Source organism: Diadema antillarum, unplaced genomic scaffold (genome assembly GCF_040938485.1).
Source record: "Diadema antillarum isolate AM-2024a unplaced genomic scaffold, OU_Dant_1.0 seq00001370_RagTag, whole genome shotgun sequence".
In the NCBI taxonomy this organism is placed as follows: domain Eukaryota; kingdom Metazoa; phylum Echinodermata; class Echinoidea; order Diadematoida; family Diadematidae; genus Diadema; species Diadema antillarum.
In genome coordinates, this window is record NW_027272131.1 from 1,300,780 (window position 1) to 1,323,026 (window position 22,247).

General features: G+C 40.3%; 1 protein-coding gene across 1 annotated transcript in view; it reads right to left on the reverse strand.

Moving 5' to 3' along the window:
• Positions 1 to 1,978: 1,978 nt before the first annotated feature.
• LOC139708724 (uncharacterized) overlaps positions 1,979 to 22,247 on the reverse strand; it is a 38,352-nt gene continuing 18,083 nt past the window's right edge. The window contains exons 16-31 of the mRNA XM_071620658.1: positions 17,485 to 17,728; positions 16,663 to 16,867; positions 15,821 to 16,052; positions 15,293 to 15,473; positions 14,553 to 14,652; positions 12,977 to 13,177; positions 12,028 to 12,150; positions 11,195 to 11,377; positions 10,322 to 10,495; positions 7,564 to 7,762; positions 6,768 to 6,800; positions 6,208 to 6,316; positions 5,450 to 5,584; positions 3,207 to 3,307; positions 2,525 to 2,714; positions 1,979 to 2,179 (exon numbers count right to left, since the gene is read on the reverse strand). Of these exons, the coding sequence (XP_071476759.1) occupies positions 1,979 to 2,179; positions 2,525 to 2,714; positions 3,207 to 3,307; positions 5,450 to 5,584; positions 6,208 to 6,316; positions 6,768 to 6,800; positions 7,564 to 7,762; positions 10,322 to 10,495; positions 11,195 to 11,377; positions 12,028 to 12,150; positions 12,977 to 13,177; positions 14,553 to 14,652; positions 15,293 to 15,473; positions 15,821 to 16,052; positions 16,663 to 16,867; positions 17,485 to 17,728 (2,611 nt within the window). The remainder of the gene's footprint in view (positions 2,180 to 2,524; positions 2,715 to 3,206; positions 3,308 to 5,449; positions 5,585 to 6,207; positions 6,317 to 6,767; positions 6,801 to 7,563; positions 7,763 to 10,321; positions 10,496 to 11,194; positions 11,378 to 12,027; positions 12,151 to 12,976; positions 13,178 to 14,552; positions 14,653 to 15,292; positions 15,474 to 15,820; positions 16,053 to 16,662; positions 16,868 to 17,484; positions 17,729 to 22,247) is intronic.

Below are 22,247 nucleotides of genomic sequence, written 5' to 3' on the forward strand. Positions count from 1 at the left end.
AAAAATAAAATAAAATGGAGCACTTGGAAGACAAAGTGTCATATTTGTTGTTTGTGACATCATTAAAAAATGCAGCTGTCTACGCACATTTTCTCCTCTGAATCTCAGAGAAATTTCTTTCAAGAAACATTTAGAGTGAATTTTCAAGAAAACCCAGAACATTTTTATTCATGTATTTTTTTTTATGTCCATAAACTGAGAAAGTAGTGTTGGTTAAAATGTGATCATCTTTCTCTTATACAAAATAAGATCATCATCATCGGTATTGTCATAACAAGAAAGTAACAATTTACTGGAAATCAGGAAAGTTTGTCAGCAAGTGGAGACAGAAAGGCTACAATGCCTAAAGATAATAAATAAGATAAGACATGAATGCAACTGTTAAAATGGAATGTGAAATGAAAAACCTCTAACAATATGACTTCAATTCAATAACAAATAAAAAAAACTACTTTAAGTTTGTAGGTGGTACGCAGACAAGCAAAATCATACACAGTGCATCAAATAATATTTCAATATCTATCAGTTGTGTAGGTTATGAATGCAAAGGTTGAGCTGTCAATCATAATGTTTCTTCTCTTTCTACAGACTTCCAACATGTTTTAAACCTGCAAAAAAAAAAAAATACTAATAATAAGATGCAAATCAACGACATGAACATAATATATTGTAACACACTCAGATGTAAATTCTTTGGTCATTTGTAGACTGCAGACACTTGTGCAAATGGGCCTCTCTTTAGAAAAAGAGAAACAAACACAATATCACTGACGGCATTCTTTCTTGGTTGATCAAAACATGAGTGGGATATTTGGGTGGTTTGATATATATCATGGTGGCAGTCACTAACAGGAAAGCAAAACTCTGCCAGAACACATTACATGTGTACATTAACTTTGGTGCCAGGATGTTATGAAGGTCACTGGCTGACATTCCACGACATAAAAACTTACAGGTGTCTAATGCTTGGAAGATATCAAAATGAGTTTGCTACAAGCAAGCATTTGAAGACATTTGCAAAAATTTGGCATGTTTTATAATTTTCTTTTGCTTGTGTTTGCACATGACATGTCCTTTGAACAACAAATTTAATGTACAGTCAAGCTTGCCTATGTCAAATCTATTTGGACTGAAGAAATAGCTGCGACTAAGAGAAAATTCGACTTATGAGAGATTAAAATCATCAATAGAATATAGAGAGAAGAGGACTTGAAGAGACCTTCTACTTCGGCAATTATTCGACTTATGCGAGGTTGACTTAAGCAAGGTTGACTGTTTCATACGAAGTAACATTTTAATGAATACTTTCAGTCAGGATATACTGTATCATAATATTCTATGAAATACGGTGCTACAGTTTTGATCTCAAACCTGCTCAATCAATCAGACATGATATGGAATGTATGACAAGATGGATACACAGCATAAAGATATTCTTTGGTACTCAAGGTGAAAAAGTCAATATATATTGGCTTAAAAAAATGGCCATGATAGTTACAATATCTTTGATACGCCAATCTATTATCAACAAAGTTTCATTACATAGATACAATGGTTCAGCAGTGATTTCTTACTACAATGCAGCACTACAATGACAATAACTGGATTTTTGTCCATGATGGCTTTCCCATGAGGTGTTTCACATCCACACAATCTGTAACTTCCTCTGTAAACTGAATGAATTCATTCTTAAGCACTTATGATGGTATAACATCGCATTCTGTATCTTAAGTACTTTACAAAATACTGTCGACTAAAACCTTTAAGTGCCCTGATAAAAGATAAACCCCTAATACCCAGGTATGATGTACCATGGCACACTGATATCATCATCATGACACCTGGACCTGAAACCATTTGAATACACGAAAAGTAAGTTTTTCCCCAAGTTTGCCTGTGAGAAGTTAAAAATGCAGAAAGCTACATCCAACAGTGTAAACTTGTGAGTAACACAGAGATGCTACCACCTGGCTCGTCATTACTTCATCACAATCTCGGTGAGCGAGGGCGCCGAGATGTTCTTCTTGATCTTTCTCAGGCCCAGGTGGTCAGTATCCTCGCTGGACGCTTCTATCAGGCGATGGCGGTGCAGCTTGCGCTTCCACTGCATAGCCAGCGCCTTTGCCTCCTGTTCATCCGCGTCCGAATTTGGCTCTCCCCCATCACTGGACTGCAAGCCCTGGATGTCAGTGGCATGAAAAAAAAACGAAATAAAGGAAGCCAAACATTGTTAATCTATCAGCAGATGCACATATGAGGTATCAATATTTCAGTCTCACTTGATGTGATATTGCTATGTCATTTCTGACGGTATAATCTCCCACTTGACCACATAACCCAAACATGATGTATCACATTCCAAAGCTGAGTAGTCAGAAGAGTTGATGTGTACATACAAGCAATATCTAAGCACATTAACACACAGCAATTTTTCCACAAAGAAGACAAGCACACTCATACATTATATCAATCAATTTCACACTGCCATTCGTTGAGAATCGTGAGTATCGTTAAGTTCATTCACCTTGACGCAGGCCGCCTCTGCTGCCTTCAGAGTCTTCACCACGGCACCCATGAGGTTCTCGGCGTTCTTCACCAGCATGGCGTTGGACGTGAGGTCATCCGGGGTCGCAGCCTTGACGCTGGCCAAGATGTTTAGCTGGGTGCTGAGGGACGGGATGTGCTGAGATTCGGCACGGAGTTCTTCCGCGAATCTGTCCATCCGGTGGGTGACATATAAAGTTTGAGCTCATTGCAAAGGTAACATTCATGAGTGAAGTTGTTGTTTCACTCACTCATCCCTCAAATTAAAATTTTTGATCTACCAAATAATGAATTAAGTGTGATATAGTTTTTCTGTCAAGAATTATTAGGACGAAACCCTATAAAAGTACTATTAGATTGAATTAGGCAGTTTGAAACAAGGAAAGCCATATCATCAAACAACATAACAAAACAAAAAACGTTCTGAGTAAAGTAGGCTGTTTAATTCAACTCCTGCTTAATCAAAGTCTAATTCAGAGGGAATATGTTTTGATGGAACGTAGTGACATGCATGAAAATCACATCATTTCAGCAGACAGACACATACATGTATCCATACACACATGTTGAGACAATTCCAAGGCATATATCCTTTGCATACTTGAAACTTTTTTAACACATTTAACTAACAGACAGCCATGAAGCCATTCTCCACTGCTCACCTGTGATCGACAGAGTTTTTCGCAATGATGTCAGCAAACTTGACGATGACGGCTCCATTAGCAGCGATGGCCTTGGCTGTGGAGATCAAATCCCTTTTGTCCTGTGGGATGAAGATAAAGATAAAATGTGCATCCAAATCAATACGTAAAATCCACACCAAAATAATTAAGTCCAAGAAAACATAAGTTTGACTGGATTTGATGAAAAAGACAAAATATAACATTCTTACAGATGGTCAATTAAAGGGGAAGGCTAGTAACTGATCAGTGGGAATCAGTGGAAATGCTGGGAGATGATTGTTCCAATCCTTATGGGATTCATTCAAGAGTTCATTGTATATCTATTGTTGTGTGAAAATGATTTGCTTCAGAACGGTCTCATATTCAAGTAATGTGCAGATTAATGCTCCGTCACTGACCAGGGACGCTAACCTGGAAGCATTAAACTGCACATTACTTGAATATGAGACCGTTCTGAAGCAAATCATTTTCACACAACAATAGATATACAATGAACTCTTGAATGAATCCCATAAGGATTGGAACAATCATCTCCCAGCATTTCCACTGATTCCCACTGATCAGTTACTAGCCTTCCCCTTTAAGGTATAAATGGCACCAAGAGGAACCAGCCAGTTACTATCTTTACCTCAAATACCTACTAAGTAGCAAAAGCACAAGTCAGTTAAAACAAGGAAAAGTAGAAATTACGCGGTGCGTAATATACAATGTATGTCCCCGCCGGAAGTAGCATTTAGTAGCAAAATGTACAATATAGGTAAAAAATCAAGGTCAAAGGTCAAAGAAGTCAAAGGTCAAAATTCTGTGTAGAAGTTTTGAAGCCCTCACCTAGTGCCATCACATAAAGCAAACAGAATCGAAATCGGGTTAGAAATGGCGAAGGAGTAGCATTTTGTAGCCAATGTACAATATAGGTCAAAAATCAAGGTCAGAAGTCAAAGAAGTCAGAGGTCAAAATTCTGTGTAGAAGCTTTGAAGCCCTCACCTAGTGCCATCACATAAAGCAAACGGAAGTGAAATTGGGTTAGAAATGGCGAAGGAGTAGCATTTTGTAGCAAAATGTACAATACAGGTCAAAAATCAAGGTCAAAGGTCAAAGAAGTCAAAGGTCAAAATTCTGTATACAAGTTTTAAAGCCCTCACCTAGTGCCATCACATAAAGCAAACGGAATCGAAATCGGGTTAGAAATGGCGAAGGAGTAGCATTTTGTAGCAAAATGTACAATATAGGTCAAAAATCAAGGTCAAAGGTCAAAGAAGTCAAAGGTCAAAATTCTGTGTAGAAGTTTAGAAGCCCTCACCTAGTGCCATCACATAAAGCAAATGGAATCGAAATCGGGTTAGAAATGGCAAAGGAGTAGCATTTTGTAGCAAAATGTACAATATAGGTAAAAAATCAAGGTCAAAGGTCAAAGAAGTCAAAGGTCAAAACTCTGTGTACAAGTTTTGAAGCCCTCACCTAGTGCCATCACATAAAGCAAACGGAATCTAAATCGGGTTAGAAATGGCGAAGGAGTAGCATTTTGTAGCAATGTACAATATAGGTCAAAAATCAAGATCAAAGGTCAAAGAAGTCAAAGGTCAAAATTCTGTATACAAGTTTTGAAGCCCTCACCTAGTGCCATCACACAAAGCAAACGGAATTGAAATCGGGGTAGAAATGGCGAAGGAGTAGCATTTTGAAGCAAAATGTACAATATAGGTCAAAGGTCAAGGTCAAAGGTCACAACTGAAATTCTGTGTAGAAGTTACAAAGCTCCCATGTAGTGCTATCATATAAAGCAAACAGAATTAAAATTGGCTCATAAATGACAGAGAAGTAGCAAATTCAACATTTTGATCACACACGGACGGACGGACGGACGGACAGACGGACGGACACACACACGTACGGAGCCCGTTTCATAGTCCCCTGCTCGAACTCGTTCGGCGGGGACAACTATACTGTGTGCATAATACACACTTCATGTTTATATGCCATTCAATTAGAGTTATGATACTTTACTCATGATACTTACTCTGTTACGTATCCTGTCGTTGAAATGTATATTCTATATGAAATTTTATGATGTACAATATTTGTATACATTGCGACATCTCATCTTTCTTTGACATTTGTATCTCTGTCATTCATTCTTCATAATATCATAATATTTGAAGTAAAAATGCATGAAGAAACTTCAAATTAAAGCGCATTGAATTGAAAGAAGACACTCGCTTACCTCAATGCAGGAATGTCTGCGTGCATACTTGGCCAGAAGTCCCATCTGACCGGCCATGACCCTTGCCACCTTGATGATCTCATTCTTGTCCTCTTCCCAGCGGTCAGTCTCTTGCTGAAGAGCCAGGGCCGCGGCCTGAGTGACCAAGAGAGCATCACAATATTTTAACAGCAGACAGGGAACAATTGAACCCATACAGTACAACCACAGCTTTTCAGCTTCTTATGCCTTCCATTTTACCAAGGGTGAAGATACCATCAACATTTTGCATATAGAAATAAATAATACATACATGCACCATCACAGACCCTTGAAAGGACACATTACGAGATGCACATTCAGTATCATAATGAAACATATTCTATATGCAAATATTAAATATTTATATTTTCTTCCTTCAACAGTCTCATGCCGTAGCATGGGCAACTAGTAATTGTCATTACATCTGAACATTCTGATACTGTACCTTCTTTCCTTTTTCTCTTTCTTCTCAGCACTTAGAGACATTTGAATGTGATGAGAGCTTTACAAATATTGTGAATTATTATCATCAAATGATGAGTAAACAAGAAAGTCACACCACATCGTGTCTGCAAAAGAGAAAAGCACTAGTTATAAGTAGTAAACCAGCTTGGTCAAAGCCTAGATGAAGATTGCACCTGTATATCATGACTTCTATAGCCACAGCAGACTCCATGATTGACTGATTAAAATTGTTAAATATTGATGATATTGATAAAGTTGTGGTCTGTACTGACCGTGATTGAGTTAGAGTACTGGACCGAGCCACTCTCGGATACCCCGTTGCTGTTGACCGACAGCAGGCTGGACGTACTCGCAGACTTCATCTTCAAGGACCTGGGCGTGCTGAGAAAGCAGATCGAGAAAAAAAAAAGGAACTTAACTTCTCCACTACCGATGGGTGTGTCACTTTTTGGTCCATTATAGTCAGCATCAATGCCAGTTTATACGTCTTTCCTTATTAATACTCAAAAGTGCTTATTCACAAAGTTTCAGATACAAGTACAAATTTTACACATGTCAGTTGCACATACCGATATACATTATATTCCAAAGGTTCACATTTTACCATTTTACAATAAAGACCCTTGATAGCACTAGGATTTCAGGTCAATCAGAGGAACTACACCATACCGTGCCCTACAACTAGCCATCAATACATTATTAGCTAAGTCCTACCAATTCAGGACAATTACATAGCTACATCATAACAATGTTTTTAATTTGTGGAATATTCTTGCCGTGTGTCTTTGAAGATGATAAAACTCATTATAAACCAAAATGACGTGCAACTTACTCTCCCAGTCCAAGATGTCTGCTCCTAAAAGGGCTGCAAAGTAAGATAGAACAATACAAAAGTAATGTTAGTTTGTGGATATCAATGACACAATAAATTATGGCCTTTACAGGGGAGAAGGTTTTGCGGCAAAAGGATGCTTAATACTCATTCATATGATTCCTAGTATATTTTTGTCCTAACCATGGGTAGAGTCAGGGGGGGGGGGGTGGGGATGATGATATTATTTCCCCATCTCATTTGTATATGTGATGGCAAGGGACATCCCTGTTTCAAGGGAAACATGTGAGCCTTTAATATCACTTAAGTTTCTTGTGTGCCAGATTTTCTAATGAATATTCTGCCACTGAGTTGGTCTGATTTTATTCTATTCCTGAGAATCAATTTGAACATTAACCTGCATTTTACTTTGATACCAACTTTCTAATTTGATGACAGAACCTTGGAGTGTGACTCAATATTGGACTTCCTTTTTTTGCTTAATCTACACTAGCCCAAATATGTTATCAATATGAAGACATCATATGGAACCATCCACATAAAATGCAATAGGATATTTCGAACACACTGTCAGATCAACATTGTATCAAGGGTGCAGTTAAATATTAGCATGTCTCCAATGACAAAAAAAGACATTTTCAAGCTAAAGGTTATGATAAACAATTGCATGAGATATCAATAATTCAATTTTTCATATGGTACTGTGAATATGTGAGATGACAACCCCTCCTCCATCCCCCCCCCCAAAAAAAAAAAAATGACAAATTACTGAAAGCAGAATCAAAACTGAACTCACCCAGCTGTACCCAAGTCTGTCTCAGTCTGTGCTGATTTCTTCTTTGATGTCGCCACCTTCCGGTCACCAGCGTCCACCTGGTCATGGCTGCTGTGGAAGCTGTGATGAAGTGACCTCAGACGACCAGGAGACAGGTCATGAACGCTGGCACCTTGTTGCCTAGGAGACAAAACCCAGACAAAGAGATTTGAATTGGTCACTTGTCGTCATTCTGATTGGATAGACATGACTTGCATAAAAATTAAAATTGTTTTGAAATATCATTACTCCTATTAAAGGGACATTCCAGACGATTTTCATAATTTCACATCATGTAGTACATAAATCGACAACTCCATGTATAGATTTGTGGAATTTATTGTGTTTCTTGAGCAGAGAAACAATAGCTTGAAAAACCTTAAACAAATTACACTGAACAAGGGTGATGACATAGGAGGTTCACATATTTAAGAAATGTAGCAGTGTAATTCTATTACAATACCGCTTGCTTGCGAGTTCACCTGTGTTTAATCTATGCATGCCTTCTTCTTTTGTTCTGCTTCCTTGAGCCCCAACTCATGCATTCTTATGGTGACTCTGCCATGTCATCATCCTTGTTCATTGCAATTTGTTCTAAATTTTGAAAATATTCTTATTCTTCATCCCAATTATCACAAATTCTGAAACTCTGTCCTCAGTATAACTAATTTATAGTTGTTCAAATGTAAAAATCTGAAAATCATCCGGAGGTCTCCTTTAAGTGGGATGACTTGCATTATAGTAATAATACAGGTATATATACATGTATGACTAATATGGTGCCAAACCACTCTGAAGAGTGCTCAAGGTACATAAGTATGATTCTTACCCCAGTCACTGGATAGGCCTACATTACTCCCAACCAGCACTGACAGCACTCACTCTCCACTCCCTGGGACAAATTCCAGGCAGTCGTCATCTTACAGGAGTGCACATGCTGATCAAATATCATTCTCATCCTACCATGTACCCATTTTTACTCCCGGGTGGAGAGCAGCAATGTTGTCAAAGTGCCTTGCTGAAGGGCAAACATGTAGTGTAGGCCTTTATTGGGATCAAACCCACAAACCCAAACCACACTCATGTGATTCAGAGGCATGTGTTCTTATCAACTCATCCACAACACCTCCACATTTCCATTTAAGTGCCAATAACGGCATTATCCAACATTTGGAGACATTTTTCAAAGACCAACTACCAATAGAAGACGGCACTCAACACTTTGCAATAAGAGGACTACAATATATTTGATTATTATCCATACAGAGGATTTTTAGAGCCCAAATACAAGTGTTATTTTGTCGACGCACCTCATAACCTCCAACCCACTTAAAAAGTTTGTTGAACTCGACCAATATTTTTTGCCGAGGCGACCAATATTTAAAATATTGGACGGCAAGAGGGGGATTCCCTAAAGTTTTAATAAACTGCACCGTGATTGGTTGAGATATATACGAGATGACATGAAATAAGAAGTAAAAACGTCTGTGATTGGTCAATCACGAATTAACTAGAATATCGTTTCTTCTAAAATTCTGTGTTTATACAAACACATTTCATATATTAGTTGAAATTGTTTTTCACACAATTTTTCAAAATATCACTTTCATAACAGGAAGTTAAATTTAGGTTTGATGAAAACAAGTTGCATTTTTTTGTGCATGCAGGCGCAAGGCGACGATTGATCTGCAGCTCTGCATGCTCAGCGCTACTGCTAGATAGCCCGCGCGCGCGATATAATGTAGCCGGCCACCGCCGCTGCGCTTGCATTTGCATGCGCGATGTCATTACAGTTACTGTACATGTACGTACGTGTGTACAATACGTTATATACAGCACAGTAGGACTAGTTGTGGTAGTAGTAGCCTAATTCGATCTTTCACGATCTACGGTATAGATATGACGTGAATTCTTTCTCAGATCTCGGATACAAATACATCTATTTCTGGTCTTAATTAGCTAAACAGTAACATGACGGCTACCTTGGATACATAGATCACTGTTTTATCAGAGACTGAAGTGGATTAACTTGCACTGAAGAGTGTACATGTACCATACCCCATGTCAGGGGGGTGTTTTACAAAGCCGTTCTTAAGTTAAGAAGGACTTAAGTGCGACTGGTGATCAGTTCTTGTGCTGAATTATTGAGATTCTAATAGGTATGGCACACAAGAACTGATCACCAGTCGCACTTAAGTCCTTCTTAACTTTAAGAACGGCTTTGTGAAACACCCCCCCCCCCCCCCCCCCCCCCCCCCCCCCCCCCCCCCCCCCCCCCCCCCCCGATCACTACACAGTAGGAACAGCACTCGGAGTCGGAGACAGAAAGGGTAGGCCTGAGTGAAAACATTCTTTGCTAAAATCCTCTGTAGGATAATAATGATGATATTGAATGTCCTATTTTCGATTAATACAAGGAAATATTGGACTCGCTAAGCAAAATATTGGACTCGTCTTCGACTCGTCCAATATTTGTGCATAGCTCGTCCAATATTTCCTTGTATTAATCTCAAGGCCATCCAATATTATATAAGTATTTTGTCCGGCAACTAAAGCTTGTGGAAGTGCTAATGACCATGGTACATCAAAAACAGATATGGTGCTAAGATGACACACAGCAAAGATTCTGAGGTTCCTCTAGTTGGGATACAAATCTATTTGTAGTCATGGCATTCAGTCCCTGTGTTGCTGAACATGTAGGTCATAACAAGTACCGGTACTCCAGAAATAACATCTGTACAGACACACATCAGTGTTGAGAAGACAGACCTTGGAGATGCAGAAGATGGCTCCACGATCCGCGGTGTTGTCATGTTGCGGATGGGTGTGGTCATCCCGGACGACATGTGATGAGGATGGTTGCCATGGAAATAGGGTGAGCCTCCTCCTGGTGGAGTCTGGATGACTGGAACACCTGGTACACGAGATAAATCTTTCAAGCTCAATACAATATGACATATGACAGTCATATGCATACACACACCAGTTACTGGATTGAATATCCACTCCCCATATTTCTGTGGAAAAGGAAAATACACTTCCAGAACAACAACAAAGATGCAAAACAAACAAGAACAGCAAAGGCTGGTATAAAACAGCCTTCACCACTTGGGGAGGTCAGCACTACTTACCAAAAGATGTGTGATGTAGGTTATTGCTTCCGCACTTGATGTGTACATTCAAATGTAAAAATAAATGGCACACTATGTAGTATTGCAAACAACATGATGCATGCTATTTCATACGGCTGCAATAGCCTGCTCTTCACAAACATTCATAAAAACTAGCAAGTCCTGTTTCTTCCACACATCATCTGGAAACATCATGATATTCACAGCCAAATGAATCTCCAAGGAATAACTTGTCACATGCAGTATTTTTATGAATACAGCATCGACACTATTCCTGGAGGTCCGCACACTCATGTGTAATATGGAAACTAAAACAGCATCAGAAAATCTTCAGGGTTTTATTGTTGTTGTTGTTGTTTGCTGCAATTCATGGTTTTACCCACTGTGTACCAACAGCTCCTCATTGAATTATGATATATCAATTGGTGAGAACACACACATACACACACACACACACACACACATAAACATTATATACTCACCTTGTTGTGGCAAAGTCTGCAGCAACCGCCACTGCTCAGGAGTGAGCTGTGGAATGGTGGGCGGGCTGAAGAAAGCAGGCTGGCCCATTCCTGCCATAGGGGTGGGGAAGCTGGTGTTCAGGAGGGACGCATTGGCGCCAGGAGGAGTTGGTGACTTGTCTTGCAGCAGAGATCTTGTCATCTCTGTCACAAAAACACAGGACAAAATTTGTGAATTTTTGCACCTCAGTGACTTGGTTTGCAAAGGTAGCTTAAAGAGGGGGACAATATCAGAAAAACATTGCCATAGCTCTTGATAACACTTCAATGAAGTTTACACATCTTTGCCTAAATCGCAACAAAACTGGTGCATACTTATCCCAATCACTGACAAAGTTTTGCACGAGAGAAAACAGGGTATTTTCAACTTTTCACTGAAGAATACTGCGCCAGTAATCATTTGTGCAGGACTACTGTCTTATTTTCAGACTCTACCTACAGTAATGGTGGAAACAACAAAAACAGTTAAAGCAAATGGCAGCAACTACATTCCCAAGGGGTCTTGATAATGGCCATAGAGAATTACATACTTTCCCTCATGTCCTCATTTATTTTCAGCTTGTGATAGCAGCTCTAGGATCATAACGTGTAAATTGTGCTGAGGAGGTGGGCTGGTGTGAAGTTTCCATTACTTACTTCTTTCAGGATGAACATCTCTGGCCCCTGTTTTACGAAGAGTTATAATTCAATTATATAGTTGATTTCTATCATAGGTCTAGGCAGCCTGTGTGGTAAGGGAATTTACAATTGATTATATCGTTTGATAGAACAGGGCCCAGATCAATTTGTCTTACCTTGTTTGATGGCGAAGTCGACGCCCGGAAGACTGTTGATGGCAGAGATCAGGGCGTTGGTGTAACACGCCCACTCCCGCTTTTGATTCGTGACATCACTATTAGAACTTACAGAGGAGCCATCTGGAAAGAAGAGTTTCGATGTAACAATCATGTTTTAAATCTATTCCCACGTACAAATTGCACTCTGATTTCTGAGTGTGGTACATTGATAATTCTCCAAAGCCAAAGAAGAGACAATTGCTGAAAACCTCGTGTATTTCACTTGCCTCATTTTCATGCCTGTCATTCTCCTTGTCATAATCACAGGTACAGCGCTCACCCGACAATCTGCAACTACTTTGACAGGAACAACGTCTAAGTGTGACAAGATTCAATGTAACAAACTCTCTATGTCTCATTTTCATCGCTTCTGAACCAGAAACCACTTTTCAGGACAATTTGGCTTTACCCTTCCATTTTCCCTCATTGATTTTAAAAACTATAACTAATTCCATTGAAATATTTACAGAAAATTTCATTTCCTTCCTAGAATGGTGGTTTTTTTAATCAATTCTAGTCTCTAACTGTCATAGCTTATGTATATGGAGCAGCATCACTATATACCAATGTGCCAGTGTGCTCATCCCAATAATAGTGTGGCACACATATCAGTGGGCAAGTCAGGGACCAAGTTCAGAGGAAGACTTGCAATTTCAGTAAATACAAAAAATTGCCATTGGACTGATAGCATTTAACAAACTATTTATGACTGACTGGTTGTTTTTTCCTCGGCAGATACCCTAGTTACTGCTTGCAGCTATTTATAATGGCAAACCTCTTAGTAAAATGGACACCCTTGTGGGGATCAGTGAATTGCTTCCTAACTTGTGCTTGCTTGTGTGAGTGCATGCGTGTGTGTCCATAAATATACGTTTGCTATGTATATGGGATCTCTTGCTCATCTCACCTGCCATTTGCCGCATCTTCAAGAGCACACTAGGGGTGATCCTCGCCAGGGTGTCCACACACTCAAAGATGGTGTCCCTCTCAGGGAGGTTGGACACCCCCTGGAGCAGCATGGTACAGTCCTGTCTGATCTTGGTCACGGCCTGGCTGAGTCCATCGGCCTGTGCCTGGAACTCTTCCATGATCTGCTGCCTGGAAGGACCTGAAACACCATCAGGACGAAGATAACTCAGTCAGGTTAATGAGGTAAGTACTTACAAGGTATATACCGTAACACAAGGACTGTTCACGTGCATTTTAATTTCGCAAATTTCGCGAGCGCCAAGATATGCACTGGATGTCGGTTGCAATTTCATGCTGCCAAAAAGGCCATCGGCTCCAATTCACAAAATTTTATAGCCCATCCAAGACCAGCATCAAATATCATCTCATCAAAGAGCCCTCTCTGCCATTTTACACTAGCCACATCTCATTCAATTTAGTTTGAATGATTTTGACTATCTGATAAGCACACTATGTAATACTCCCCAATGCAGCTCTCTGTCTTTAATTAAAACAACAACAAAAAAAGGATATATGAAGTTCTTCCGTCATGATGTTTTCATTGCAACTGATTGACAAATTGCCCTACATCGACGTAAATAAGCACTGAATTGATCAGTGTTTTAGTAGTAGCCATGATAAAAATCATGGGCGTACATACTCGAGCAGGATTCGAACCCACGACCTCCTGATCACCAGACAGGCGTCATCTCCACTAGACCACCGAGCTTTCGCCCGACAGCAAGTGTTGGTTCTAATCCTTATAGCATGCAGCGGGTACTGCTTTTGTTAATCAAATCAGTGCTTATTTACGTCGATGTAGGGCAATTTGTCAATCAGTTGCAATGAAAACATCACGACGGAAGAACTTCATAAATTTGAATAACAAAAGCAGTACCCGCTGCATGCTATAAGGATTAGAACCAACACTTGCTGTCGGGCGAAAGCTCGGTGGTCTAGTGGAGATGACGCCTGTCCGGTGATCAGGAGGTCGTGGGTTCGAATCCTGCTCGAGTATGTACGCCCATGATTTTTATCATGGCTACTACTAAAACACTGATCAATTCAGTGCTTATTTACGTCGATGTAGGGCAATTTGTCAATCAGTTGCAATGAAAACATCACGACGGAAGAACTTCATAAATTTGAATAACAAAAGCAGTACCCGCTGCATGCTATAAGGATTAGAACCAACACTTGCTGTCGGGCGAAAGCTCGGTGGTCTAGTGGAGATGACGCCTGTCCGGTGATCAGGAGGTCGTGGGTTCGAATCCTGCTCGAGTATGTACGCCCATGATTTTTATCATGGCTACTACTAAAACACTGATCAATTCAGTGCTTATTTACGTCGATGTAGGGCAATTTGTCAATCAGTTGCAATGAAAACATCACGACGGAAGAACTTCATAAATTTGAATAAAAAAAGGATATATCGACAGAAAAACGATACAAAAGAAGGAAAATCTATCATTTGCCATTCACAAATCCCTTCCACTAATGATGACACATGCTAAGTATCTGGGATGTAGTCTTACCCTGTGCTTGCCTGGCAGCAAGAGCTGCCCCGGTCAGCCGGTCAAGGGGTATCAGCATCTCAATCACCAGGCTGTCTATGAGACATTCCACTAGCTGAGTCTGAAACACAAAGAGCATGACAATCTCGATGGTAAAAATCTCATAGATGTTGAAAAGTAATGAAGAATAAGAGCAACCAAAAGGACCTTTAACCTGTTGAGGACAATTCCTGAGTAAACTCGGGCAGGTGTCTATGGGAAATGTGTGTTGTAGCAAAATCAAACCATCCTCAACGGGTTAAAGACCATGATGTGGCTGAATTAGTTTACATATCTTCACTCTCATATGCACGTTACACTGAGAGAACAGGAACAGAACAGCAATAAGATCTAATCCTCTCAACTGGAAAGCTCTTACTAGGAAGCATTTTATTACCAACAGGAATCCTTCCCTCCTTAACACGTAACCATGAGATTGAAGAGTCTAGTTAGGGTATTATATAAATATCTAGTGCCATGATAAGTCTAACCTTGAGAGAAAAAGAGAAAAAAAATACACCTTCTTTGCAAGCTAACCTGAAGGTTTTGATAATATAAGTATCGACTGAGAAGCCTGATATTGCAAAATTCATCTCTAAAATCCAATCGTGCGTAACAAGAGCAATGATATTGTACTCATATGTGAGCTGTATGTAACTGCAGAAATTAACTTTCACATTTTGGAGCATTCAGCTGAAAGAAAAAACTTCCACTTGACATACCTTCACCAGCCATTCCCTGTGAAGCAAGCTGACCCTGTGCAGGCGGAACTCAACATCCGATGACATTTGACCCTGAGAGATGGTAACCATGGAGATGGCTGCTGTTGCTAGGGAATTGGTGGAGAGGTCCAGATCTTTCAGTGCCTGGGTCAGATTAATCTGCTTGCCTACGTCGAAGCACCTGCACAAGGGACGGGGGATGAGGAATAGTACATTTCTGTAAGTTACAGCTCACTTGCATGGTGACAAAATGTGAACGTAGAAACAGGGAGACTATCTAACTATATGAAAAAAAAATACATCAACAACAGATTCTTGTATGTTGCATTTCATGTATCTCAGTACAGGAAAACAATGCGCAAATCAGATAGGCTTTTATATTCACATGTCAGCACATAATATATCTGATTTTTCTGGAAGCCAACTGTGGAAGAGGAGAAACAAGGGAACAGTGCAATTATATTTCATACAGACAATATGATGACTTCTGCTTTTTCTCTTTACAAAAATTTCAGTTTTTGTTCTCACCCTATGATGGCCTTGTTGGACTGCTCTCTGAGTTCCTTTCCTTTGACATTTAACCTCCTGACCTCTTCCAGCATGGGAGCCTCTTGACCCGACCTCATGGCCTCCGCCATGGCGTCAAAGTCCGGCGACCTCTGACCCAGCACCACGCGGTCGAAGGTGGCCAGGAGCTCCAGGCCACTCACTGCCCAGTCCAGGTTGAGGTATTCTAACCTGTCCAGCAGTGATCGGTCACCTGGAAAGGGTGAACATTCACAAGTATATTTACCTTTTTTTGTTAGTTATTGTTCTTTTGTTGAGTGTAGACGTGAAGATCTTGATATGAATACATGACAACAAAGCCAATTACAATAGTAGGAAGAAAACATTGCTGAGTATGCACTTGCTCAATGAAAATATATCACTTGGATCACTCTTCGCCTTCTGAGGCAAGACAATGTCCTTTCTATCAAAATTACAACCGAAAGAGTGCGTAGTGCCATTGCATTATTGGCTACACTTTTTTCAAATTTGCTCTTACACCTTTTCAATGCAACTCGCGTTTTATGATGCCAGTATATAAATTTGCAAAATCAAATCAATTATTATCAGCTAACATTGGATGAAGTGGTATGAACTCCATGCTAATCAAGCATTTTGCCACTTGAACTGATAGCTAGCATCCCAACAGCATCTTTGTAAACTCTGCAATGCTTGTCAGTACACATCATACTATCTCATACAATAAATTCTACTGCAACTAGTTATTGCTGCCAATTTCTTGAAGTGGATGCTGAAAGTAAAACTTGTCACGTCAACACACATTAGAGTGTCGTGATGCATTTTACGTTTGAATCACAACTTACCAGCATCTATGAGAATCCCACTACCCAGAGAATGCAGGGCACTTGTGAGTTTTGTCCAATCAGAAGCCTTGCTTTGAATCTGTTGAATATGCATGAGATGGGTGGGTGTATCCTCCCCTTCCAGGGTTTGAAGGATTTCCTTCAAGCCAATGGCCACACTGATTACGTTTGTGATGTTGCCTTTCAGAGTTGCTACATGATCCAGCTGTTGTATTTTTTTTTTCAAAATATATAAAATGCAATTTCATTCAATACACACTCTAGAGACAGCTGTTTTCACCTTACTGCCATGAAAGATTCTATGAATCAAAGTCTTAACTGCAGAATGCGAACCCTCTAAGAATTCTGATATATTGACACCATCTATATGCTGAGTTTTCGGGATGTATCTTGTGTCGATGAATAAAAGTGCAATATGTGAGAAACCGTCTGATTTGCTTTGAATGACTGATTTAATGCTCATTACTGTATATCTTTCATCATGTGGACAAGTAAAATTCCATGTGACACTATGTTGCCAATAAAATAAGCTTGAAAACAGTAATATCAAATTGAAACATGTTAGACCAGCAATTCCATGAGTAATATACTTACAAACATTGATTCAAAATGCACATACATATGCCAGGGCTAAACAACTCCCTAAGGTCTTGTGTCTTCTCTATCATAAAGTAATTATGAGCATATAATGTCTCCCTAAAGTTGGATTTATAGTTATATATTTACATACACACAGACACACATAATACCTATGCATACACACATACATACACTCACAACTGTCACACATACAATTATGTCACAATATCAAAGTACTCTGACCTCTGATTGTAGCTTTGTCATGTCTGATGTTTTGGAGGCATGGCTGGCCTTCCTGCTTAGCTCTGTCCACCAACCAATCAAATTGTGGAGCTCTTCCACCAGTTCCGTCATGTGGACATTCCACTTCTCCGCCCTGATTACGGCGTCTGCCTTGTCACTGTCATCGCCATGGAGACTCTTGTCAAACTGATCAATGAGGTCAGAGGTCAACTGCTGAAGACTCATGACCTTGGATTCAATAGATCTGAAACAAACAAAGAAAAATAAAGGGGTGGGAAAGACAAACAATGGTGTAAGTCTCTTACCTGTGGTTGAAATTGATTTTTTTTTTTTTCTTTCTTTGCCTGTATGATTACATACAGGTGGGAAAAGTTAGGACAATGAACCAATTAGTGTAAATTTTTTGCACTCGGCCGGGTAAGAAGAGTTTCATGTGTTTTTAATTTTGCAGAATCAAGACATCAACTACTGGAAGATATGGCAAGCAAAAATATTCGCGTGCTTTTATTTTCACACTAGTTTCTGGTTGTGCAAAATGCGCAAAAATTTCAACACCGCGAAAATTTCCACTTTTACAGTAACTTCATCTTGTAAAAGGAAGATGTGCCAAGCATCTAATATGACAGCCAGGGACTGGGGTCAACATACATTTGAGATATCTCATGGTACTGGCAATGACTGCTGGGACCACTGTGGAGCGAGCAGTGGAAAAGGCTTTGAACACTTGGACTGACAGGTCCTGAATTCAAATCCTGCACTTGAACGAAGATGGATACCTGACAAAGCTGGGTTGACTTTACATTGGCAGAGCACTCTGGAAGAGCAGCTAGTGCTCACACTTAGAAAGTCATCTTGGATAAAATAAGATGGTATCATTATCATCAAGGGCGTACCGAGGGGGGGTGTTTTGGGTGTTCAAACACCCCCCTTTGCCAAAAGGGGGGTGTTTAAGGTGTTCAAACACCCCCCTTGGGCAAGAGGGAGGTGTTTGAGCTATTCAACACCCCTCTTCAGCAATGCTTAGATGTTGACAAATGAAACAAAAGCTGTCTTTACCGCTTTTATTTCCGTTTTGAATTCCGCATTTCCTTTCTTTTGCGTTCATTTTTTTTCTTTCTCTCTTCCTTGTTTTAATGTTTGTGTGGATGATGATACATTATGGAGTTACATAATATCATACGCACTAAAGAACTCGTGTACAGTACGTGTTAATACTACGTTACTGCACCGCGCGCGAAGCTGACGCGCAAACAGAAAACCAAATCAAACAAGATAAAAACAAAACATGAATTCCATGTTTTGTAACGCTGAAATATACAAATTTTCGGCTCGCTCGCTGCGCCCGCTCGCCAAAATTTATCCAAAAAAAAAAAGAAGAACAAAACGTAATGATGACGTGGAAATATAAAAATTTCGGGTCACTCACTCGTAGTAATTTAGAGTATTTTTCCAAGTCCTTAGTTTGTTGGCATAAATCGTTATCTATGAAGCCGTCACTATCCCATCTTGATTAGAATTGTAAGATTTAATAACCAAAAAATGACAAGAATTCCATGTTTTGTAAGGTGAAATACAAAAATTGTCGGCTCGCTCGCTGCGCTCGCTCGCTAAAATTTATCAAAATTTATCATATTTTATATCACCCTCAAAAAAAAAAAACCTTTTAAGTGCTCGAAAAAGCACATCAAGTGGACTTTTTTAAAGTCCCTGCCGGGATGGGATTGGGGTTGAACACTGTTGGTATAAATCGTTATCTATAAGACCGTCACTATATCTTGATTAGAATTGTCATTCGAAGATTTAATAACCAAAAATGACAAGAATTCCATGTTTTGTAAGCTGAAATACAAAAATTTTCGGCTCGCTCGCTGCACTCGCTCGCCAAAATTCTTCAATATCTATTACATTTAAAACACCCTCAAAAAGACCCCTTCTATAAGTACTTGAAAAAGCACATCATGTGGACTTTTTTTAAGTCCCTACCGGGATGGGGTTGGACACTGTTGGAACAAATCGTTATCTATAAGGCCGTCACTATGATTAGAATTGTAATTTGAAGATTTAACAACCAAAAATGACAAGAATTCCATGTTATGTATATAAAGCTGAAATATAAAAATTTTCGGCTCGCTTGCTGCGCTCGCTCGCCCGCCAAAATATATCAAAATTTAGGGTTGCCTATTTATACATTTAAATCACCCTCAAAAGACCCCTCTTAAATTTATCAGATTTTATATCACCCTCAAAAAAAAAACCTTTTAAGTGCTCGAAAAAGCATATCAAGTGGACTTTCGCTCGCATTTAATCGTTATGCCATTCTCCTGATGTTACTGCCAGCAACTGCCAGCAGTTGCACCCGGTGCGCCCCCTCCCCTTAATTTCTAAAGCGAAAAAATATAGCTGCCAACGGCAGTTTGGGGACTTAAAATGTCAAAATTTTCAAGCTCGCTCGCTTCGCTCGCTCGCATTTAATCGTTATGCCATTCTCCTGATGTTACTGCCAGCAACTGCCAGCAGTTGCACCCGGTGCAACCCCCTTAATTTCCAAACCAAATATATATATATATATATATATATATATATTTATATATACATATATTATTATACATAGCTACAAACGGCAGTTTGGGGACTGTAAAATGTCAAAATTTTCAAGCTCGCTGGTCATACCTCCCCCAATCATGAACATAAACCGACACCCTTGACGACCAGTGGCGGATCCAGGGGGCGCACCGGGCGCCCCCTCCCTCCAATGCGAAAATATATATATATACATGTAGCCACAAACGACAGTTTTTGGACGGTAAAATGTCAAAATTTTAAAGCTCGCTCGCTTCCCTCGCTCGCGTTTAACCGTTATATTCCATTCTCCTGATGTTACTGCCAGTAATTGCCAGCAGTTGCGCCCGGTGCGCCCCCGCCCCCCCCCCCCCCCCCCCCCGAATTTCCAAAGCGAAAAAATATAGCTACAAACGGCAGTTTGGGGACTGTAAAAATGTCAAAATTTTCAAGCTCGCTCGCTTCGCTCGCTCGCATTTAATCGTTATGCAATTCTCCTGATGTTGCTGTCAGTAATTGCCAGCAGTTGCGCCCGGTGCGCCCCCTCCCCTTCATTTCCAAAGCGAAAAAATATAGCTACAAACGGCAGTTTTGGGAATGTAAAATGTCAAAATTTTCAAGCTCGCTCGCTTTGCTCGCTCGCATTTTATCGTTATACAATTCTCCTGATGTTGCTATCAAATTGCCAGCAATTGCACCCGGTGCGCCCCCTCCCCTTAATTTCTAAGGCGAAAAAATATAGCGACAAACGGCAGTTTTGGGACTGTAAAATGTCAAAATTTTCAAGCTCGCTCGCTTCGCTCGCTCTCATTTAATCGTTATGCAATTCTCCTTATGTTGCTGTCAGTAATTACCAGCAGTTGTGCCCGGTGCGCCCCCTCCCCTTAATTTCTAAAGCAAAAAAATATAGCTGCCAACGGCAGTTTGGGGACTTAAAATGTCAAAATTTTCAAGCTCGCTCGCTTCGCTCGCTCGCATTTAATCGTTATGCCATTCTCCTGATGTTACTGCCAGTAATTGCCAGCAGTTGCGCCCGGTGCGCCCCCACCCCCCCCCCCCCCCCCCCCCCCCCGAATTTCCAAAGCGAAAAAATATAGCTACAAACGGCAGTTTGGGGACTGTAAAAATGTCAAAATTTTCAAGCTCGCTCGCTTCGCTCGCTCGCATTTAATCGTTATGCAATTCTCCTGATGTTGCTGTCAGTAATTGCCAGCAGTTGCGCCCGGTGCGCCCCCTCCCCTTAATTTCCAAAGCGAAAAAATATAGCTACAAACGGCAGTTTTGGGAATGTAAAATGTCAAAATTTTCAAGCTCGCTCGCTTTGCTCGCTCGCATTTTATCGTTATGCAATTCTCCTGATGTTGCTATCAAATTGCCAGCAATTGCGCCCGGTGCGCCCCCTCCCCTTAATTTCTAAGGCGAAAAAATATAGCGACAAACGGCAGTTTTGGGACTGTAAAATGTCAAAATTTTCAAGCTCGCTCGCTTCGCTCGCTCTCATTTAATCGTTATGCAATTCTCCTTACGTTGCTGTCAGTAATTACCAGCAGTTGTGCCCGGTGCGCCCCCTCCCCTTAATTTCTAAAGCGAAAAAATATAGCTGCCAACGGCAGTTTGGGGACTTAAAATGTCAAATTTTTCAAGCTCGCTCGCTTCGCTCGCTCGCATTTAATCGTTATGCCATTCTCCTGATGTTACTGCCAGCAACTGCCAGCAGTTGCACCCGGTGCAACCCCCTTAATGTCCAAATCAAATATATATATATATATATATATATATATATATACATATATTATTATACGTAGCTACAAACGGCAGTTTTGGGACTGTAAAATATCAAAATTTTCAAGCTCGCTTGCTTCGCTCGGTCGCATTTAATCGTTATGCAATTCTCCTGATGTTGCTGTCAGTAATTGCCAGCAGTTGCGCCCGGTGCGCCCCTCCCATTAATTTCTAAAGCGAGTATAGCTACAAACGGCAGTTTGAGGACTGTAAAATGTCAAAATTTTCAAGCTCGCTCGCTTCGTTCGCTCGCATTTAATCGTTATGCAATTCTCCTGATGTTGCTGTCAGCAATTGCCAGCAGTTGCGCCCGGTGCGCCCCTCCCCTTAATTTCCAAAGCGAAAAAATATAGCTACAAAGGGCAGTTTTGGGACTGTAAAATGTCAAAAATTTTAAGCTCGCTCGCTTCGCTCGCTCGCAT